Below are 20,548 nucleotides of genomic sequence, written 5' to 3' on the forward strand. Positions count from 1 at the left end.
CCACTAGGCAACATTACCACCAGATGGGGCTGTTCATAAGGAAGAAAATGGGAAAAGGGAAAGAAAATTTGTATCTGAAGGTTCACCCCTAATTCAGGCACACAGACATTTATGGGATATTCTGATCTCCACCCTGCAGAGGTGGGCATGAATCCAGGGCAGTGGAGTCCACTTCAAATGGGTCCCTGCCTCTAAGCATGAGTGCTGCATATGATTCAGCTGGGAGAGCAGCCGAATGCAAGCCTTCAGTAGCCAAGGTTATATGCGGACCAGGCCTTGACCTTGGCTATTGAACTGATGTTACACGGGGGTATTATCAACACTTCTCAAGCGTATTTGTGCTTGGTGTTCATTCAGTCACAAGTATTGCAAACCCTCTGGACCATAGTGAGTAGTTTTTCTAGCTCACACAGGGCTCTAAAGATGTTTTCAACCAGTCTAACTGAATTCCAAACATTTGTGGTGCCAGGAACCAACCAAGCTTCAAGGTTCAACTATATCCTATTCTTGGGGAGCAAGCCCCACTCACAGGACATGTTGGGATGCACAATTTTTGTGCTAAATGTCAGCTTCAGAAAAGTCAAGTCAAATTAGAAACCCATCTCTCTCAGACCCATTGTGTGGCTCTGAACAAAGCCATCAAGGCCTCAAGGTGAGAGTTCAGTACAGTTGTAAGGCTTTGAAAATAGCGGTTTCCTACTTACGGAGCCATCAGAACCCAGGCCAGGGCGTTCGCGGTATCCCAAGCCACCCCCGCCGATGTTCAGCTTCTTGCCTTTCCCTCCTTTGAAACGGGATTTCCGGAACCAGGCATTCTATATGAAACAAAGACAACTGCTTGAAATGCAAAACAAGAGCCTAATAATGCAGGGGTGGGAAGAGAAAGGTTTTGTTTCATCGTTTTGAAAGAAAACTACATAAATGTTTTATTTACTGTCCCAAGCAGCCCTTGTCACAAGCTGATGGGTTAGGGGAAATATCTGTACTGAAACTAAACTCTAGTCTAGATGGAGTTGTGCTGTTTGTGACTGGGTACTTCCTCTAGGTATGCATTTTGTGAGCACTGGTTTTATTAAACTCTCATTCCAAATTAATGGTGTGTCTTTTCTCTTGTAAAAATACAGAACCAAAGACGTTCTCTATGCTCTTTACCATGGGAGGTCTATCGCCTTCCATTCTTAACTTTTAGGATCCACTGACCCTATCAATTCACCCTAGTAATGGGATAAGGAGAAAATAAGGCTGACTGGAACACCCTGAATATGCAAAGTTTTATGTCTACACCCAAACACTGTTCCCAGGGTTTTCTGAGCATTGGTTGCATCTGCCAAATGTCTGGCTTGGTTTGCTCAGGTCTGGGGGAACTAGTAATGTAAAATTTTCAAAAATGCCTAAGTGATTTAAGAGCCTAAGTCCTAGTTTCAAAAGTGAGCCTACAAACCTAACCTTGTTGAAAATCAGTGGACGTAATCGCCCATCTCCATTGGTTCCCAAACTGTGAGGCACCCCCCCATCCTGTTGGCGTAGAAAATCATGGGGGCCGCAGTGGGGCCTAGAGCAGCCCCTATGAGGGGGTGGATAGTGAATGCCATGCAGCCCCACTCTGACCCTGTCCCTAGCCCTGGGCTGCAGCTCTGGTTCCTCTCTTTGCCCCCACTACCAGCTGTGACTTGACCACCCCCCCAACCCTCAGCTGCAAGCCCCCGTTCTCTGCAGCCAGCCACAGCCTCCAGCCTGACCCAAAACACATTCTATTCGTGGTAAAGGGGACATGTTGAGAGGAAAAGTTTGGGGATCACTTTTAAAATTGGTCCTTTAAGACACTTTCAAAATATTTACCCATCCAATCTCTACCTTTTGTACAGCTGAAGCCACAAGAATACTAGCTCCATCCTAAAATTACTCTGCACCCCCTGCTCCCCAGCAGATGTGCTGGGCAGTATGGGAAAGTACTGAAGGAATCCTAGAATTCAATGGTACAACCTTATCAAGCATGCTACGTGTGGGCATGCCAGAGCAGCTTGGACAGACAGTGTTGCTGAGCAGCTACGCTGAATAAGAACTATTTCACAGAGCAGATGTGTCTGCAATAAGCTGCCCTGCTAACTCTCAATTAAGCCACATTTCTAGGTGTCTGCCGTAAAGACAGAACGCACGTGAGGATTTGACTGTAATAAGCCTCCTCAAAGCCATATAGCGTTTAGCTGGAATAGTAGAATCATAGAACACCAGAACTGGAAGGGACCTCGGGAGGTCATCGAGTCCAGTCTCCTGCCCTCTTGGCAGGACCATGCATTGTCTAGACCACCCCTGATAGATGTCTGTTCAACCTGCTCTTGAATATCTCCAGCGATGGAGATTCCACAACCTCCCTAAGCAATTTATTCCAGTGTTTAATCACCCTGACAGTTAAGAAATTTTTCCTAATGTTTGACCTAAACCTCCCTTGCTGCAGTTTAAGCCCATTGCTCCTTGTCCTATCCTCAGAGGCCAAGGAGAACAAGTTTTCCTCCCTTCTCCTTGTAACACTCTTTTATAGTAGGTCCTGGCTTTCTTGGCACAGTCACTCTTTTTAGCAACAGACTTCAAAACAGACCCTGAGCTCTGCTCCAGGGTATCCATTTCCTCCTGTGAGGACGGATTCTCTTGAAGGCCCCGGAAAAGGTGGAAGGTCAGACCTTGGCACTGCAACTGCTGAAAGCCCACACTACTTGACGGCTGCCAGACCATGTGTGAGAGACGATATGCACTGTAAATCAGTGCAGTGGGAACTAGGGAGTCAAGAGGATCCTGCAGACCTGAAACCGAGGCTACTCAACTGAAGATTCATTTAGATTGTTTACACGTTAACGGTGTGCATGCTGCGCTGCAACTTGATACATGCGTCTTGAGCATTGTAGAAAAAAACCTGACTTGTTTCACAGTAAGGAAACTGAGACATAGTCAGACCAAAAGGTAATACAGCAAGTCTGTGACGGAGCTAGAACTACAGCCCTGAACTCCTGATTTCCCCTTTGCCTAGCTCTAATCATTGAATGATGCTGCTTCTTCTAGCTGAGACACATCTTGTTTGTTTGTACCTGCATTGCAAGGTCCAAGAGTTCTTTTGAAACATGCTGATTGGCTCCTTCCAGATTTCTGACAAGATCGCCAGCAAAATTACTGTCCTTGGGAGTGAGTAAAGTGTAAGCTATTCCTTTCTCGCCAGCCCTGCCGGTACGTCCAATTCTGTGAGTGTGGGTGTCTATGTCCCGGGCCACATCATAATTGATCACAGTCTTAATGGAAGGAATATCCAGACCACGAGCTGTAATGCAGAGCAACATGACAATCAGCTTAACTATCCTGAATGAACATAAAAGTCCCATGAAGATGAGCTTGGTCATCTTGACACAGCTCAAACTAATTAGAGAATGACCCATTTAAGCCAACCTTGTTATAGCTGACAGTGACACACAAATCCTGCACATCAGGTTAACAGGATCCTGGACATCAGAGATGGAAGAGAGCCGCTGAGTTGAGTATATCCCTAATCAGGGCAGTGTCTTAACGGAGGATACAGCAGACAAACACTTAGTTTTAGACAAAATTCCAGGATCTAAAAGCTGTTTTCCTGAAGGTTTTCTATGTCTGTTTCCCCGCTCCTAGCAGCCTATGTAATATCCCAACTGATTTTAAGCTACCAGAGTGTCAATACTTCTAAGGGAGCAGTTAACTTTCTCTAAGAGAAGATGGCAAGCAGATCTCTAGTCTAGTATTGACCAAACTGAAAATCAGACTGTGCTTCTGGTACAGCGTACTTCTGAACAACAGTTATTGTTCCGAAGGCTGTAGAAACAAATCCCACCACCTTTTGTTTACTTCTATTTCTGTGCATGGAAAAGGATCATCAACAATGCACATAACTACAGGGTGCTATGCTTCCCTCAGTGAGCGTGTTAGCTGGCATGAACACTGTGCACTGCTCCATCCCCTTATCTGCTGTTCTCAGAGCTTCACAGTTCCCTGAGGTGGGCAGTAGCCATTTTACACAGACAGTAACTGAGGCAAGAAAGGCTAAGCGGCTTGTTCCACCCCCAACGAATCTGGCACAGCAGTCCCCCATGCAGCGGCCCTGACTCTGGGCCAGGAGTTGTGCCGTTGAAAATGGCCCGACTGGAAACAGGCCCTGCCCTGGGTGCTTCAGACTGGGCTGCGAGAGGCTGCAGCGGCTTCAGGCTCCCACAGTGCCCAGAGTGGGAAAGCCACTTTCTCCTCTCCCGCCCCCATTTTGGGAGGGAAGGCCTGAGAGGTGACACTGGGGATGTGAGCTGGGATCCTGGTGCTTCTCCCTCCTGCAGGGGTGGGGGGCATTGGGAACTCATCTCATCTCTATGGGATCCCCAAGATCCAGCCTTGCTGGGTGGGCGCAGGTCAGGTGAGGGGGTGAATCAGGCTCAGGCAGATGTATGGGGTGCCCCAGCGCACTTGGGCCACTCTGTTCTTCCCACACAGAGGCCAAGAGGGGAGGGGGCAGGTGGGACACAGAGTGGTGTGATTACATCACTCTGTTGTCCTGCGCACACACGCACGCACTTTTCAATGAAGGCAAAATGTTTGGCGGGGGGGAGCGGTTAGGTTAGGGTACTGACATGGGATGTGGGAGACGTGAGACATCCAGATTCAAGTCCCAGCTTGACCTGATTTGAAGTGATCTGGGATGAAAAGTTCTGCTCTGAATTGGGCAGAACGGGGCTTTGAATTGGAGTCTCTCAACACAAGCCAGTAACCTAACATCTGGGCTATGACAGGACATCCTCACTCCCCATTGCAATGTTCCAAAGGTTTTGTTTTCATTAAATGCGGAACAAAAAAAGCCAAAGGTTGCTGCCAAACAGAACAATGATACTCTGGGTAGTTTGTTTATCATACGATATTAAAACATCCCATCTTGTGTAAGATACTTGGCGATAAGCTAGAAAGGTCTCTTGTTCAGCTGCAGAATAGATAGGCAGCTCCCATGCAAGTTTCTGCCATGTTGCTCTCACCAGAGCCTGCTGTGCCTGTACCAGGCATAGTTTCTATGTGATTCAATAGCCTTTCTGGTGAGGCAGCCAGCTTGTATATATTAGTTCTAATGAGAAACTTGTTCCCTACCTGCCACATCAGTAGCAACCAGAATCGGGATCCCCTTTTTCTTAAAGTCTGAAATGACTTTATTCCTTTCGCTCTGGTCCATGTCACCGTGAAGCAGCCCTAGATTATGATCCTCCTGCTTAAGATTGTTGGCCAGCTCCTCTGCATTTGCTTTCTTGGTGACAAAGAGGAGAACACTCCCAGAAGAAGTGAACTCCACCAGGTGCCTGGTCAGCCAGTTCCACTTGGTAGGACCGGAGGGGAGAATCTCCACAATTTGCGTAACATCTTCATTTGCCTAGGGGAAGGAATGAGAGGACAACGGTTATAATCCGGGGGGGGGGAAGGATGGTACAGTAAGCACTAGGCAGACACTGAATGCAGCATAGAGAGTCAAGTCAGGAGGGCAGAGAAGAGAAGGAGGCGGCTGAAATGGGGTGAGATTCCCATTTGGAAGAGGTTTCAATTTGTATTTAATTCCTTTGCCTCGTCTCTGAATACACTGACCCAATGGGGCACAGAAGGCTGGGACTGGCCGAAACATCAGTGTGGGAGAGGCAAGGTGCACACATTGCCAGGAAGCCCTCTGATGTTCTACAACAGGGGTGGCCAACTCATTCCGGGCAAAGAGCCAAGATATCGGGGGATCCTGCGCGAAGAGCCGGGGCAAAGTTGTTGAGGAAAAAAACAAACAAACCTGCCCCTTTAAAAAAACACGTTTAGAGGCTTTTTGGCCACATCAGGCTCCCGCTGGCAGGCTCCATCTTTAATACGCCATCTTTAATGGCCACGCCAGACAGCTCCCGTGCCCCAACGAGCAACAGGGAGCTGGGAGGAGAGGGCCATTTTCAGGGGCGCGGGGGCAGCTTTACAAGCTACGGAGGTGGCAGGGGAGGGCAGGGGGGAGCTCACAAGCCACAGGTTGGCCACAGCTGTTCTACAGCACCATATTTCCCATTTAAAACAGGCAGGTGAAGCAAGGGGAGTATGAGAGCAGGGGAACAATCAGGCCTCAGGACATGGAGAGGAGCACTCATCAGAAACATAATTTGTGCAGGATCAGAGGAGAAAGCTCCCTTCAGGAGTGAGGTAATTTCACCCGAACAGGGTAAAACCTGGTGTTGGTGAGAATCACTATACACACTGCGCACTGAGCCAACAGCAGAGGGGACAGGCACCATTGGGTGGCTCTTGATTTTTGCGCATGTGTGTTCTGATATAAATTGTCTCGAGGAGCAGAAAGTTTTGCCCAAAGAAACCAGGACACTGTCCAGCTGCGCTAGCAAAGGGATTCCTTTTCTCCAAGGCAGACTGTTCGTCTAGGAAGCTGAAAACCTCAGGGCTTTAACCGGCCATTAATTTTCTTTATTAATAAAACATATGGCAGGATGCATTGCCTTTGGAAGGGATGCCTACAGATTTCCATAGGGAAGCATTGTCTCATAAATGGCCTGCTCTACAGTTAGAGCTCAGCAATCTGCTTACAATGCAGGTTGGACCTCTCTGGTCCGGCACCTTCAGGACTTGAGCAGTCCCGAACAAAGGGACGCCCCTCCACAATGCCTCGTGCTGCCCTGCTGCCCCCGGGGCTATGGCTCCAGCCCAGCCCTGCTGCTGCCCCAGCTCCCCAGGGCTCCCTTGTTGCCCCCGGCTCACATGCTGCCAGGGCTGGAGTGCCAGAGCAAGAGCTCTGCAGCTGGGGCTGAAGCTCCGTAGCCCTCTGGCTCCGCTGCCAGGACTGGAGCTTTGCAGCTGGCTGGCTCCACTGCCAGGGCTGGAGCTCCGCAGCGGGGCAGGGGGCTGGAGCTCCCTGGCTACCACTGGCGCTGGAGCTTCCCAGAAGAGGAGTTCTGGCCCCAGCGGCAGCCAGGGAGCTCCAGCCCTGGCCCTCTGGTCCTAGCTGCAGAGCCCCAGCCCTGACCACCTGGCTCCAGGGCCAGGGCCAGAGCTCTGGAGCTGGGGCAAGAGCTCCCTGGCTATTGAGGCCAGAACTTCCCACCACACCACCTGCCCCCTCAATTCAGGACTCCTGGTTGAGTCACCAGCCCCGTTACCGTGCTCCTGCCCCACCACCAGACCTCCCTGTTCCTGAGCTCTGCGGTCCAGGAACATCCATGGTCTGGCAGGACCACAGATGTTGCTGGACCAGAGAGTCCCAAATAAGGGAGGTACAACCAACCGGTACTAGCAAAATTTCTTCAAAGCAGATGTGCCTGTCACCTATTTGAACAATTAATTGACACATAGCTGGTATGCTGCTGCCAGGCAAGTAAATGGCCAGAATGCCCACATAAACCAGCCGCAAGCTGTTATATTACTAATTTTATAAGGAATCTTAGGATTGCAAAACCTGTGCAACGGGTTTAAATGATCCTGTACATTTTCAGGCCAACACACGAGAATTCATCCATTCAAGTCTGAGTGTAACACAAACAGAAACGCCTGGCACGGCACTGAAAATGTACATGTGTTGCCAGGATAAGACACATACTGACGTCTAAAAAATCTTTTATTAGAACAAAATTTCACGAAGTTTTATGTTAAAAAGGGGGGGTCTAGTTTTTTTTCGAGACAGTAACAAGCCTGGTAACCTGTTAATTTCCAGGCCATCAGTCTACAGAGGTAATGGTAAAATGATCTACTTTGATGGGAGCAGAACTGAACCCTAGGATAGTATTAGCCTACAGCTACATGGACAAAATAGTATCATTTCTTTATTATTACTCTTGTTTTGATTAAACAGCTGTATCTAAACCTTGGGCATCTAGATCTGTGACAGTGAGCACAATAAATAGCCAAACAGGGAAAGACTTTAATGTAGCAATTTATCAGAGTTATTTTTTTGTCTAGAGTAATTTTCTTAGCATCAGCATTGCTCCTGGCATTAAACACAACTCCTATCACTGTGAAGATACTTACTGATACAGAGAATTACTACAGATCATTTTTCCCCAGACATCTGGCTCATGAATCTGGCCCACATGCTCTGAATCTAACTCATCGCCATATTTGGGATCAGAAAAGAACTTCCCCCCCAGATCAGACTGGCAGAGACCCTGGGGGATTTTTACCTTCCTTTGGGACATACGTCACTAAGGCTACATCTAGACTGCAAGCCTCTTTCACAAAAGAGCGTCTAGACTGCAAGCAGTACTTTCGAGAAAGCAAGCCGCTTTTTCAAAAGAGAGCACCCAGGCAGTCTGGATGCTCTCTTTTGAAAAAGCCCTGTTTGCATTCAAGAACGCCTTTTTTCGAAAGAGCACTTTCGAAAAAAGGCGTTCTTCCTCGTGAAATGAGGAGTACCGCCGTCGAAAGAAAAGCTGCGTTCTTTCGATTTAATTTCGAAAGAACGCGGCTGTAGTCTAGACGCAGGTGAAGTTTTTTCGAAAAAAGGCGTTCTCAAAATTAGAATACAGGGTTGTTGGTTTTTAAAATGGCATTACTTATTTTTTCCAGACATTATGTTCCAGAATGCAAACTATTTCCTCTTGCTGATCAATGACCACAGCTACAATCTAAGCCTTAATGTAAATAATATAAGGCAATATAAGAAGTCGGTTTTCTCCATCATCTTTGAATACTTTTTAAGAAACAATGTTGCAGGATTACCTCTCCAATGTCCCCCTGCACCACTCGAATCGGGTCGATCAGGATATCTCTGGCCAATTTCTCAATCTTTTTACGAAAAGTGGCACTGAACAAGAGAGCTGGAAGGAAAAGTCTATTTGAACTCTCTGAAGAGCATACTCTCTTTCTGTACCATGAAAACAGTTCTGTATAGATCTTAGTAACAAGCTATGTACCACAGAAATATAGGCACTGTGCTAGATATTAGGGATTCTGTTTTATACTCAAACTTTCCCCAAGTTTAAGGCAAATTTCTGTCAAATCGCTTAGCAAAAACAGCTCAGGTTCATATTAATTTACCAGAATTTTTTTAACACATGTCTAGGAAAATGGTTAGAATAAGAGCATTTATTCAATTCTCCAAAAGCAAGATGTAGAAAGAAGGTAAATGCCACTTTGTATTCCCATGGTAGATTCCATCACAGCATATTAAATCTATCAACTCCCCTCTGAGCTAGGGGTTAAACAACACTGAGAATAACTGGAGCTGAACTGTTTAAAGTCTGGCTCCAAGTGACTTACCTAAGGTCACACAGAGTCAGTGGCAAAGCTGGAAATAAATCCAGGAATTCTGGCTCTAAGACTCTTGGTCTACCTACTAAACATCAATGCTGCTTCCCAGCTTTTACCCTGTGGTAATTTGTTTGGAAACAGGCTTGTACTTACTTTGTCTATCAGGGCGCACATGGCTGGCAACTGATCTGACCTGGTATTCTGAGAAAACAAAAAGAAAAACCAACATAAATAGTACTAGGTTTTGCATTCATTAGTCAGTGAAAGGAAATTGTCAAGATTTTTGTGCATTCGGTGGACTTAAAAAAAAATCAAAAAGGATCCACAGTACTTTTTTTTTTTTTTGCCATAGCAAACAAAAATCTGAAGAGGTTTCTTTCTGTTCAGACTTCCTAATCATCAGTTTATTAGAAATAAGCCTACTCCAACAGAGACTGCAATGTGCAAGTGTTTCAGGTCAGCTGATGAAATAGATGAAGACAGTACATGGTTTCAGTTACTTTTGCTCTGCAATTTTCTATATGCCTCTAGGGGTAAAACAGCATTCATTAAAACTTCTGAGAGAGCTGACTGACTTTCAGCCTAAGCGATAGTGTAGAGCTCACCTGAGATTAGGGAGGTTAGAGTATAACCTAACCGTTTAATAGATAAGTTGATGCTTATCGGTTAATGGCTTCGGTTACACTCAGCTAGCTTCTGGGGAGGTGGCTTGGGCAGTGAAGCCACCTCCCGGGGAGCTAGGCAGACAAGGGCTGACTAATGGGGAGGAGACTTCGCTGTGACAAAGGCTGCCTGCTCCATTCCTGGGAGGCTACACTGCAGGATCTGCAGTATAAAGTTAAGCTTTATACTGCAGCACCCACAGCACGGGTAACCATGTAACCGCTGAGATTTTCAGCAGTTACATGGGCACATTATTACATGATTTTTAACCTCTCTACCTGAGATACAGGCTAAGTAATGCTGCTGCCCCCAACCTGAAGGTACAGTGTATGTAATGCTCAAATTTCTTCCACTCCAACTCTGAAAGGCACTAATCTCTGGCTTGGGAATATAAGGATTCCAGTTCAATAATTTTTTGACTGGGGGAACAAAACAAGGGCACCCAGGATTGAAGCTGCAATATAAAAAGAAAAATAACTGTCTAGGGCCACTGGGTCTGCACAGATTTTTTTAAATGTAACTTATACTCGCCAAATTGTCACAGGAATTTACAAGCACAAAACCTTCCCTGATCTTTCCCATGATGATTATCGTGGGGGAAAAAACAAAAACATTTTACTCATCCAGAAAAAGACCCCAACACCACAACCAGTTTTTACTAAAAATCTGAGGCTATCAAAATGCTCTGATTAACTTAATTTGCTCAATAATCAGCAGAACACCTTGGACAGCAACTCCATAGCAAATTTTATGTCCCATATTTAAGTCAATCGGATTCAAGAGTTGTCTAATTTCATTGTTGCTTCCAGGCTGCATCTGTTCGCTGGCAACGTGCTATTTTGTAATTCCCTTCATAATGCTCAAAAAAATTAATCTGCGTAAGTGTCCCTACACTTCCTACAGTATACTCAGAAGCCTCTTTCCACTCTTTGGTTTGCTTCCACCACCTGACAATCAAGCTGTGCTATATCCAGGCATAGGCTTTCTTTAATAACACTGCAGAGTTGTCCACATATTCAATGCACCATGCAAATATTAATTGATCAAGCACATAACATCTGTCAGTCAGATGTTACAACAGCATCCTCACTTATACATTCAGAACCAAAACACAGAGGTAAAGGGACTTTCACAGCACCACCCAGAAAGTTGGTCATGGAAGTTGGACATAAAAATCAGGATTTCTAGGCAGCCAATTCAGATTGAAAATAGTGTACACTCTATGGAGGCTTTCATTCAGTACATACCGAAACCCATGTCAAACATTCTGTCTGCTTCATCAAACACAAGATAAGAGACTCTTTGAAGATTGGTAGCTTTCTTCTTCACATGATCAATCAAGCGACCCTATCAGAAAGCAAAAATTAAAATCCACAAGGCTTCAAATGTAACAAGTGGCATCTTTGAATGTAAAGTGGGTTCTGTTCTGATATCTAATCCTCACTCAGTATAAATAATAATACTAAAACCAGACTTGTAATAGAAAATGTCTTAATGTTTCAGACTATAACAAACTGTTGCTGCACACAGCAGTTCTGTATCCATTATATTTTCAAGTCAGTGGAAGAAAGATTCCAAATGTATCTGGTTAGTGTAGCTGGTAGACTAAGTTTTAAGGCTGGGATTTTCAAAAGAACCTTAGGAGTTGGACACCTAATTCTTTGAAATCTCAGCACTTAAAGACAAGAATACAGAATGAACCTCTATTCTTAATTTCATTCAATTTTAAACATATACTAAAGAGCCCACATCCAAGAGAAAACCCAGTGCTTAAACTAGCTACTTTCTTATCACTATACAAATGCCAGCATTAATTTTCTTGGATCCTAAAGGCTTAGCTATCTGGATCATTAATTTTCCCCTATATTTACCCACTTGAGACTTATTTAAATATAATTTTACTTGGGGACACCGATGACTGAATTCTTGCTTGTATGATGAGACAAAGCCCAGTGGTCTATAGTTTCTTAAATAAAGCTCCTTTCAGACCATTAGTTTGGTAATGACTAAAGTAAATGTAATATTGCTGACAATCATTACATTAAAAACTGTTTTGCAATAAACTAGCTTGTTTGTTGAAAGTCAGTAAATTACAATGTGGCACTATGATCATTATGACTGCAACCATCTCCATTCTGAAACTGAATGATTGTTGTAACAATCTGGATTACCTAAAATGTATCCAATGCTAAATTATTCATTTTTAATGAGAAAAAGCCATCTATAGCAGCTGCCTAGGCTAATGTGTCATGATGGCTTGGTACAATATAGAAACAGAATGGACATCTGGGAGAAAAACCTGCTCTATTCAGAGAAATATGCAACATCCATGCTTTAAAATATACTGCAACTATGAACATATTAGATAACATATTTAAATATAGCAACAGATCCTGCAGAACTGTTCCATGAATGATCTCTGCTGTACACAGAAGAGTACAGAGGGCTCAGAGCGGTCAAGTGGTCATTATCAAGTTTGGATATTAAATGAATATTTGAAGCATATGCCAAAAAGACTCCAGGAAACTTTGAGAAAAGGGGCCCAATTTTGAACTCTCAGGCACCATTGAGAAGATCATAAAAGACTTTCTCTGGATACAAAGTAATGGGAATAAAATGGAGGAAAACAATAGATCTTTTGATGGGCAATACAAAAGGGCTCCCTGTATATTTGAGTACTCATACACTAGTGTTAAATTACTCCAATGAAGTGATTTCTACCACTTCCACAATGTAACAGATCATGTTAGGAAATGTTCCCTGAAACTCCACCTTCAGTTTCCTCCACTTAGCACATCCCTTGACAGACAACTTAATTGTGCCAGCATTGATAACTGTTGAGAACATGTCTACTCTCCTTATTTTTCAAACTGTAGACATGTATCTTTATTAGATAGTTGTATCTGCAAACACACACTGAAAAGTACCACAGGGTCAAATACTCTGTGCTTTGCTTCAATAATTGACCCCGCAATTCTTCTTGTTTTCTTTTCACTCTGGTTGTCCATAACAGATAGCCACTAGTGCTTCTTTCGGTTTGTGTTTTCTCATTTACCCAGATTTCACCAATACTGATCTCCATTATCAAAATGTAAATCATCAGACCTGTGAATACTTTTGACATACAATGGAGTATATTTTAAAGCAAGGATATTTCATATTTCTCTGAATAGACCAGGTTTTTTCCCCAGATGTCCATTCTATGTCCCTATTTCTTCCTTTTCACAAACCAGTGTAAACTACGTGGTGGGTACACTGCTCAAAGTCTACCCACTAAATAGGTAGCTGTTTCTAACTGATCAGCAGTAAATCAAAGTTAACAATGGTGCAACTTCAAATTACTATCATTACATTTCAGAGTCAACACACAACCAAGGTAATGGATTGTTCACGCCTTTCAGAATTGCTGTTGCCTGGTGATTCAGAAGCACAGCCTGGGAGCTGGTCACTTTCAGAAGCTTTTCATCACAATCTCAGGGATAAGAAATCAATTGCTGGTACCTGCCTCATACTGACGCAATCTGACTTTGCTGTCTCTCATCTTTCCTATGTAGAGATGACCCCTTTCAATGTTTCCGGTTCAACAATGATTTCACTATGTTGCCTATAGAGCCTCCTGGGCCTTTGGTAGTATGGAAAGCTTTGGGGCTTCAATAGTTAGAGAAAGAGTTCCCCATCACCAGCTTTCAAAGAATGTGTCTCAATTTCAATTTAAAAGAAAGCCAGGTCCTTAAGCCCCAGTGCAGGCAGAAGAGAAAGATTCCATCATCGTTAAGATATACTTACCGGTGTGCAGACGACTATCTCTGCCCCTTCCTGCAGAGCTTTCGCTTGTTCCCACATACTTCCTCCTCCATACACTGCTACTGAGCGCAGGTTATAAGCTTTACCAAAGCGTTTACATTCAGCGTGAATCTAAAAGTTGCAAAAAAAAGCGTAGCTCAGGTTAGAGACACAAACAGGTCTCTTCACTCTTGGAAATACCATCTAATTCTTAAATCCCACCTTCTCAAACCTGGGCTTAATATAAGTCAAGGCAACATATTTACAAGCCCTCAGGCTTGAATTCTGCTCTCAAATATAAATATACATTAACTTTGATTGGAATTTTATCCATGCATCCAACTGCAGAATTTGGACTACAGAATTCATACAGAACTTTTCAGCTTCAAACCTTTTTCAAACATTAACTAACCTCAGCAATGTCCCTTTGAAGTATATATTGGACATATATTGTTATTTTGTATATTCAACATATAGGAACAACACAACTGACATTTTTTATTAGTTATGACATTTTTAATAGTACTAGTAGTATTAGGATATGTTAAGTGTCAATAGGGTACAATACAGGTCAGTTCTGGTACCACTGTAATTAACATACACAATTTTTATAGATTTGACACCTGTGTCATGAGGCTCTTCACCAACCGCTTTCAGAAGTATATCAGATAATTAGTTCATATAGGTGGCACCTCCCAAATCTGGGATTCTCTTGTCTGGCAACATCCGTGGTCCGGCATGACCACAGATGTTCCTGGATGAGAGAGGTCTGGGACAGGAGGGCCAGCAATTGGGAGCACGGTGCAACCCTGTAACTCTGTTAGCAGCGGTGCTGCAGCAGGCTGGGCAGAGCACGATCAGGACTATCTGTTACCCAACAGTGGGGCCAGTATGACAGGAGCCCAAGAGAGGAAGCCTGCCCAGGCCACGTCAGCCTAGGAGGCGGCGGCAGCGTGACTGGGGTGCTTGCCCCCCCAGGAGCGAGGCCGGAGCTGCAGCCACAGCAGCCTGGGAGAGGAAGTCAGCTGCGGCAGCCCAGCAGAATCAGAACAGCCAGGGCCACGGGGTTGGGGCTGCGGCAGCCCGATCAGGCAACATGCCATTCTGCAGTGGAGCTGGAGCTGCCCAGCCAGCTAGCAACAGAGCTGAGGCTGGCCTGCAGACAGTTCAGCTGGGCTGAAGGAGCCAGCAGTGGGGAGGGGCAGCAGGCCGAGTGGCTGGAGTCAGAGGACCTTCCATTGTTTGGGAAATTCCCTCATCTGGGACTGGTCAAGTCCCAAGGGTGCTGGACAAGAGAGGTCCAACCTGTATCTATGAAGTTGGTTGAGATCCCAGAAGGAAAGGAGTTGCAAGTGTAAAGTATTATCTTAAATTATAACTAGGGCATTCATACATAGATCTCAATGCAAGAGAAATTAGCTGATAAACTGCAATAATCTGTTGGTAAAGATTGAACTGTCATGTTCGAAGAGGAAACAGTGCTAACAAATACATGTATATGATGTGCCTACCTGTTGGCAAAGCTCTCTGGTTGGGCACACGATCACTGCAATAGGACCATCCCCTGGCTCCAGCTCCTTTTGATCCATGATGTGGATTAACATTGGCCAGATGAAGGCTGCAGTTTTCCCACTGCCCGTCTTGGCTATGCCAATCATGTCTCTCCCACTCAATGCAACCGGCACACCCTGAAAATAAAAACACTTTCTAAACCCACGCGCTAGCCAACACATAAAGAGCCTGAGAAAGGAGAGAGATTGAAAGCCCACAGAGTCAGGGGGACAAGATAGTACAAGGGGAATTGGTAACAGACTATATGTGCCTCCATATCTAGGTTGCAAATTCAGATCTAGGTGAACTTGATAGAGAATGAAGTTATTAGCACTTCAGGGCTGTTGTGTGGCCTGTGTGAAATTAATGGTGGGAATTCAGTACAGTATTCAGTGGATAGATAAACATACATTGAAATTCCTGCTCAATCTTAGCAGAGGGGTCAAGTGACTAAACAGCTCTAAGGGATACCCTCTCCCTCTTGGTCCAGATGTGGGCACACTGAGGGAGTGATGAAGGGAAGTTTTCACTGCTCCAACCAGGCTGTAACAGAACTAAGCAATGATGACTCAATTAGTCTCCAAGTGCTAATCCAGCATTTTTCAGCAGCAGATGTTTTATACATCCTGGGTTTAAACTAGGTTTGATGGGGGCAGGTGACAAAAGCCCACAGGTAAGTGAAAAACAGAGACCTGGGAGATGGGTCAGAAATGGGCATGGGCTATAACAGAGATAAAGGAGGGACAAGGTAGAACGGGGGGGGGGGGAATCAAGTCAGTACCTTAGATGCCTAAATACAAATTCAAGAAGTATGAGGAATAAGCAAGAAGAACCTGAAGTGCTAATAAACACATCTGTGACACAGTTGGTATCAGTTGGTATCACAGAGACTTGGTGGGATAATATACACGATTGGAATATTGGTATAGAAGGGTACAACTTGCTCAGGAAGGATAGGCAGGGGAAAAAGAGGAAGAGGTGTTACCTTATATATTAAAATGCATACATTTGGTCTGAGATAGAGATGTACGTAGGAGACAGACTTGTTGAGAGTCTCTGGGTTAGGTTAAAAAGGGTAAAAACCAAGGGTTGTGTCATGTTAGGGGTCCACCCCTACAGACAGAAGAGGTGGACAAGGTTTTTTGTAAACAACAAACAAAAGCATCCAAAGCACAGAATTTGGTGGAGATGGGGGACTTCAACTATCCAGACATATGTTGGGAAACACACACAGCAGGGCACAGATTATCCAATAAGTTCTTGGATTGCACTGGAGACAATTTTTTATTTCAGAAGATTGAGAAAGCTACTAAGGGGGAAGCTGTTCTAGATTTAATTTTAACAAACAGGGAAGAACAGGTTGAAAATCTGAAAGTGGAAGGCAGCTTAGGTGAAAGTGACCATGAAATTACAGAGTTCACAATTCTAAGGAATGGTAGAAGGGGGAACCGCAAAACAGAGACAATGGATTTCAGGAACGCAGATTTTAGTAAACTCAGAGCTGGTAGGTAAGGTCCCATGGGAAGCAAGACTAAGAGGAAAAACAATTGAAGATAGTTGGCAGTTTTTCAAAGGGACATTATTAAGGGCTCAAAAGCAAACTATTTCACTGAGTAGGAAAGATAGACAGTATGGCAGGAGACCATCTTGGATCAACCAGGAGACCTTACATGATCTAAAAATAAAAAAAGGAGTCATAAAAAGTGGAAACTCGGTCAAATTACAAAGCACGAATATAAGCAAACACCACAGATATGCAGGAGCAAGATTAGCAAGGCAAAGACACAAAACGAACTAAATCTACCTAGAGACATAAAGGAGAAAAAACAAGATGTTCTATCAGTATATTAGAAGCAAGATGACGACCAAAGACAGGGTAGGCCCATTGCTCAGTGAAGAGGGAGAAAACAGGAAACTTGGAAATAGCAGAGGTGCTTAACGACGTCTTTATTTAGGTTTTTTCCCAAGATGGATGGTGACAGGGTGCCTAACCTACTGAATGCTAGTGGAAATCAGGCAGGTTTAGAAGTTAAAAAAAGAATAAGTTAAAAATTACTTTGAAAAGTTAGATGTGTGCAAGCCACCAGGGCCTTATGAAATGCATCCTAGAATATTCAAGGAGCTGATAGAGGAGGTATCTGAGCCTTTAACTATCATCTTTGAAAAATCATGGTTGTCGGGAGAGATTCCATCTATAAAACGGGAAATAAGAACAACCCGGGAAACTACAGACCAGTCAGTTTAACTTCTGTGCTAGGGAAGATAATGGAGAAAGTAATTAAGGACTTAATCTGCAAACATCTGGAAGATAATAAGACGATAGGGAACAGCCAGCATGAATTTGTAAAGAACAAATCAGGTCAAACCGATCTGACAGCTTTCTTTTACAGAATATCAAGCCTTGTGGATAAGGGAAAAGCGGTGGATGTGGTATACTTAGACTTTAGTAAGGCATTTGACACAGTCTCGAATGACCTTCTTATCAATAAACTTGGGAAATACAACCTAGATGGGGATACTATAAGGTGGGTGTATAACTAGCTAGGGTTACGCAGGGGTCTGTTTTGGGACCAGTTCTGTTCAATATCTTCATCAATGATTTAGATATTGGCAGAGAGAGTACGCTTATTAAGTCTGCAGATGACAGCAAGCTGGGAGGGGTTGCAAGTGCTTTGGAGGATAGGGTCATAATGCAAAATGACCTGGACAAACTGGAGAAATGGGCTGAGATAAATAGGATTACGTTTAATAAGGACAAATGCAAAGAACTCCACTTAGGAAGGAACAATCAATTTCACACATACAGAGGTGATTGTCCATGATGGAGTATTGCAGAAAGGGATGTAGGGGTCATAGTGCACCACAAGTTAAACATGAGTCAACAGTATGACACTGTTGCAAAAAAAAGCAAACATGATTCTTGGATGTATTAACAGGAGTGTTGTGAGCAAGAGCCAAGAAATTATTCTTCTGCTCTACTCTGCGCTGATTAGGCCCCAATTGGAGTATTGTGTCCAGTTCTGGGCACCACATTTCAAGAAAGAAGTGGAGAAATTGGAGAAGGTCCAGAGAAGAGCAAGAAAAATTATTAAAGGTCTTGAAAACATGACCTATGAGGGAAGACTGAAAAAACTGGGCTTGTTTTGTTTAGGAAAAAAAGAAGACTGAGGGGGATAGGATGGCAGTTTTCAAATATCTAAAAGGGTGTTACAAGGAGGAGGGAAAAAATTGTTCTCCGTGGCCTCTGAGGATAGGACAAAAGGCAATGGGCTTAAATTGCAGAAAGGGAAGTTTAGGTTGCACATTAGGAAATACTTCCTCACTGTCAGGATGGTTAAACACTGGAATAAATTGCCTACTGAGGTTGTGGAATCTACATCACTGGAGATATTTAAGAGCAAGTTGGATAGACATCTATCAGGGATGATTTAGACAGCGCTTGGTCCTGCCATGAGGGCAGGGGACTAGACTCAATGACCTCTCGAGGTCCCTTCCAGTTGTAGGATTTTTTGATTCTTTAAGTAGAGACTATCCTCACATACACCACCCTCGAGACCCAGCAAAGTCTGAGGAATATTACATTTAAATTCTAGACATAACTTTAAAAAACCTCATCAAAAAATGCAACCATAGCATGGTTGGTGCTAACCTTACCCTAGTGATGGTCAGCTTCTCTCTTCTGTTCTAATCAGCTACATGTGCAGAAAAATCACTTGCACATACACCCCAATACAGGCACGACCACTTCACTAAAATAATGGTTATGGGATACACGCCAATAACTAAAAAACCCAAAACAAAATAAGCACTTTCCATGTAGCCTACCCATCCGACACATGGTGCCAGCTAGGTATGAACTGTTTGCTAGTAAAAGGTGTCCAATGTGCTATTCTATGTTCATTTTGTGCAATACTTATTTATAAAGCAAGAATTAAAAATATAAAAGGGGACATCTATAGACCCCTGAACAACAGAATAATTGGCTCACACCTGCTACAAAACCTATTGGGTGGGCCAATGGTGTTGATTTACAATTGATATTTAAGTAAGGAATTTGCATGGATGTATGTGTATTATTCTTGAGGATGGCTTTATATAGGTGATCATAATTGCTCTCAGCTTCATGTGGCCTATGGGCCATTTTTGCCATCAGCTCTTCTGCTGATAGAACTAGGGGAAAAGGAAGTAACAGTACTCACCTGACACTGTATAGGAGTGGGTTGGGTATACTCTGATTTCCGAATCTGATGCATAAGCTGTTCATCAAATCCAAAATGAGCAAAACTACTGGCAGGTCTTGGTGGAGCAGCACCAGAGACCTAGAAGTAAAGAGATACATGTACAGTAGGAAATAAAACCTTGGAACGGGAAAGAGAAAACAGAGAAGTCTTTATATAAAATTAACATAATGTTTTTACACCAGAGAAAGGCCCATCTTCATTTTGACAGGCATAAGGTTAACCTAAAGCATTCTGGACTACAGGAACATGAATAGCAGCGTACACCACAGTTTTGTCTTGTAACTCTTCCAAGTTATGTAGTCCATGGTAGTCTCCTCTGGGGGAGTTACAGCAGAGCACTTTGGCAGTATGCTGCTATTCACATCCCCGTAGTCCAGAACTGAGGACAGCATAGACAAGTCCTGAGACTCAACACCCCTGTGTGGAAGCTGGATAATATAACTATTTTACAAGTGGGGAAACTAATGAAAAGAGAAATTAAATATTCTGCCTACGTCACAAAGTGAGTTAGGTGGGACTCGTATCCAGGTGTTCTAACTCTCAGAGATAGATCTTTTCAGTTATTTGTTATTTACTATAGAGGATAAAAATGCAGAGCTGGGCATATACAGCATGCCAAATATTACTGCTCTGGATTCAATTCGGAACGGTTATTGCATAATTAAGGAACAAGTCTCAACAATAAATTAAATTAGATTTTAAATGGTCATTTGTATTTAATATTTTACAATTACAAAAATCTCAGAAGTGACACTGAGCTTCTGATTTCCAAAGGTGCCCCAGGAGAGAGCAGAAATAACACAGGATGGATTCCCTTATCAAACATCTATAGTTCCATGGTGTCCAACAAGTTCTGAAACAGTAGCTAGGAGATTGGTTACTGCTACAGAGAACTAGCCACACTCAACTGGCCAAACAGCCACATGTGGCTAGTGGGTTGGACACCACGGCTATAGTTTCAATTCTGCATGATACAATAACTCAGTCTAATTCAGGAAAATGTGACTATGGTACCTTTTTTCCCCCCCCTTCCCTATGGCAAGCAAACTACTTCC

At 43.7% G+C, this 20,548-nt stretch overlaps 1 protein-coding gene across 6 annotated transcripts in view; it reads right to left on the reverse strand.

The window, feature by feature from the left end:
* DDX42 (DEAD-box helicase 42) overlaps positions 1 to 20,548 on the reverse strand; it is a 37,821-nt gene that overhangs the window by 3,657 nt on the left and 13,616 nt on the right. For all 6 annotated transcript variants that reach the window (XM_075911578.2, XM_075911579.2, XM_075911580.2 and 3 more), the window contains 9 exons: positions 19,452 to 19,571; positions 15,213 to 15,389; positions 13,705 to 13,833; positions 11,166 to 11,265; positions 9,409 to 9,456; positions 8,725 to 8,822; positions 5,137 to 5,413; positions 3,081 to 3,307; positions 705 to 815 (listed from right to left, as the gene is read on the reverse strand). In XM_075911578.2, the coding sequence (XP_075767693.2) occupies positions 705 to 815; positions 3,081 to 3,307; positions 5,137 to 5,413; positions 8,725 to 8,822; positions 9,409 to 9,456; positions 11,166 to 11,265; positions 13,705 to 13,833; positions 15,213 to 15,389; positions 19,452 to 19,571 (1,287 nt within the window). The remainder of the gene's footprint in view (positions 1 to 704; positions 816 to 3,080; positions 3,308 to 5,136; positions 5,414 to 8,724; positions 8,823 to 9,408; positions 9,457 to 11,165; positions 11,266 to 13,704; positions 13,834 to 15,212; positions 15,390 to 19,451; positions 19,572 to 20,548) is intronic.

This window comes from Pelodiscus sinensis, chromosome 29 (genome assembly GCF_052426305.1).
Source record: "Pelodiscus sinensis isolate ZL-2025 chromosome 29, ASM5242630v1, whole genome shotgun sequence".
Classification (NCBI taxonomy): Eukaryota; Metazoa; Chordata; order Testudines; family Trionychidae; genus Pelodiscus; species Pelodiscus sinensis.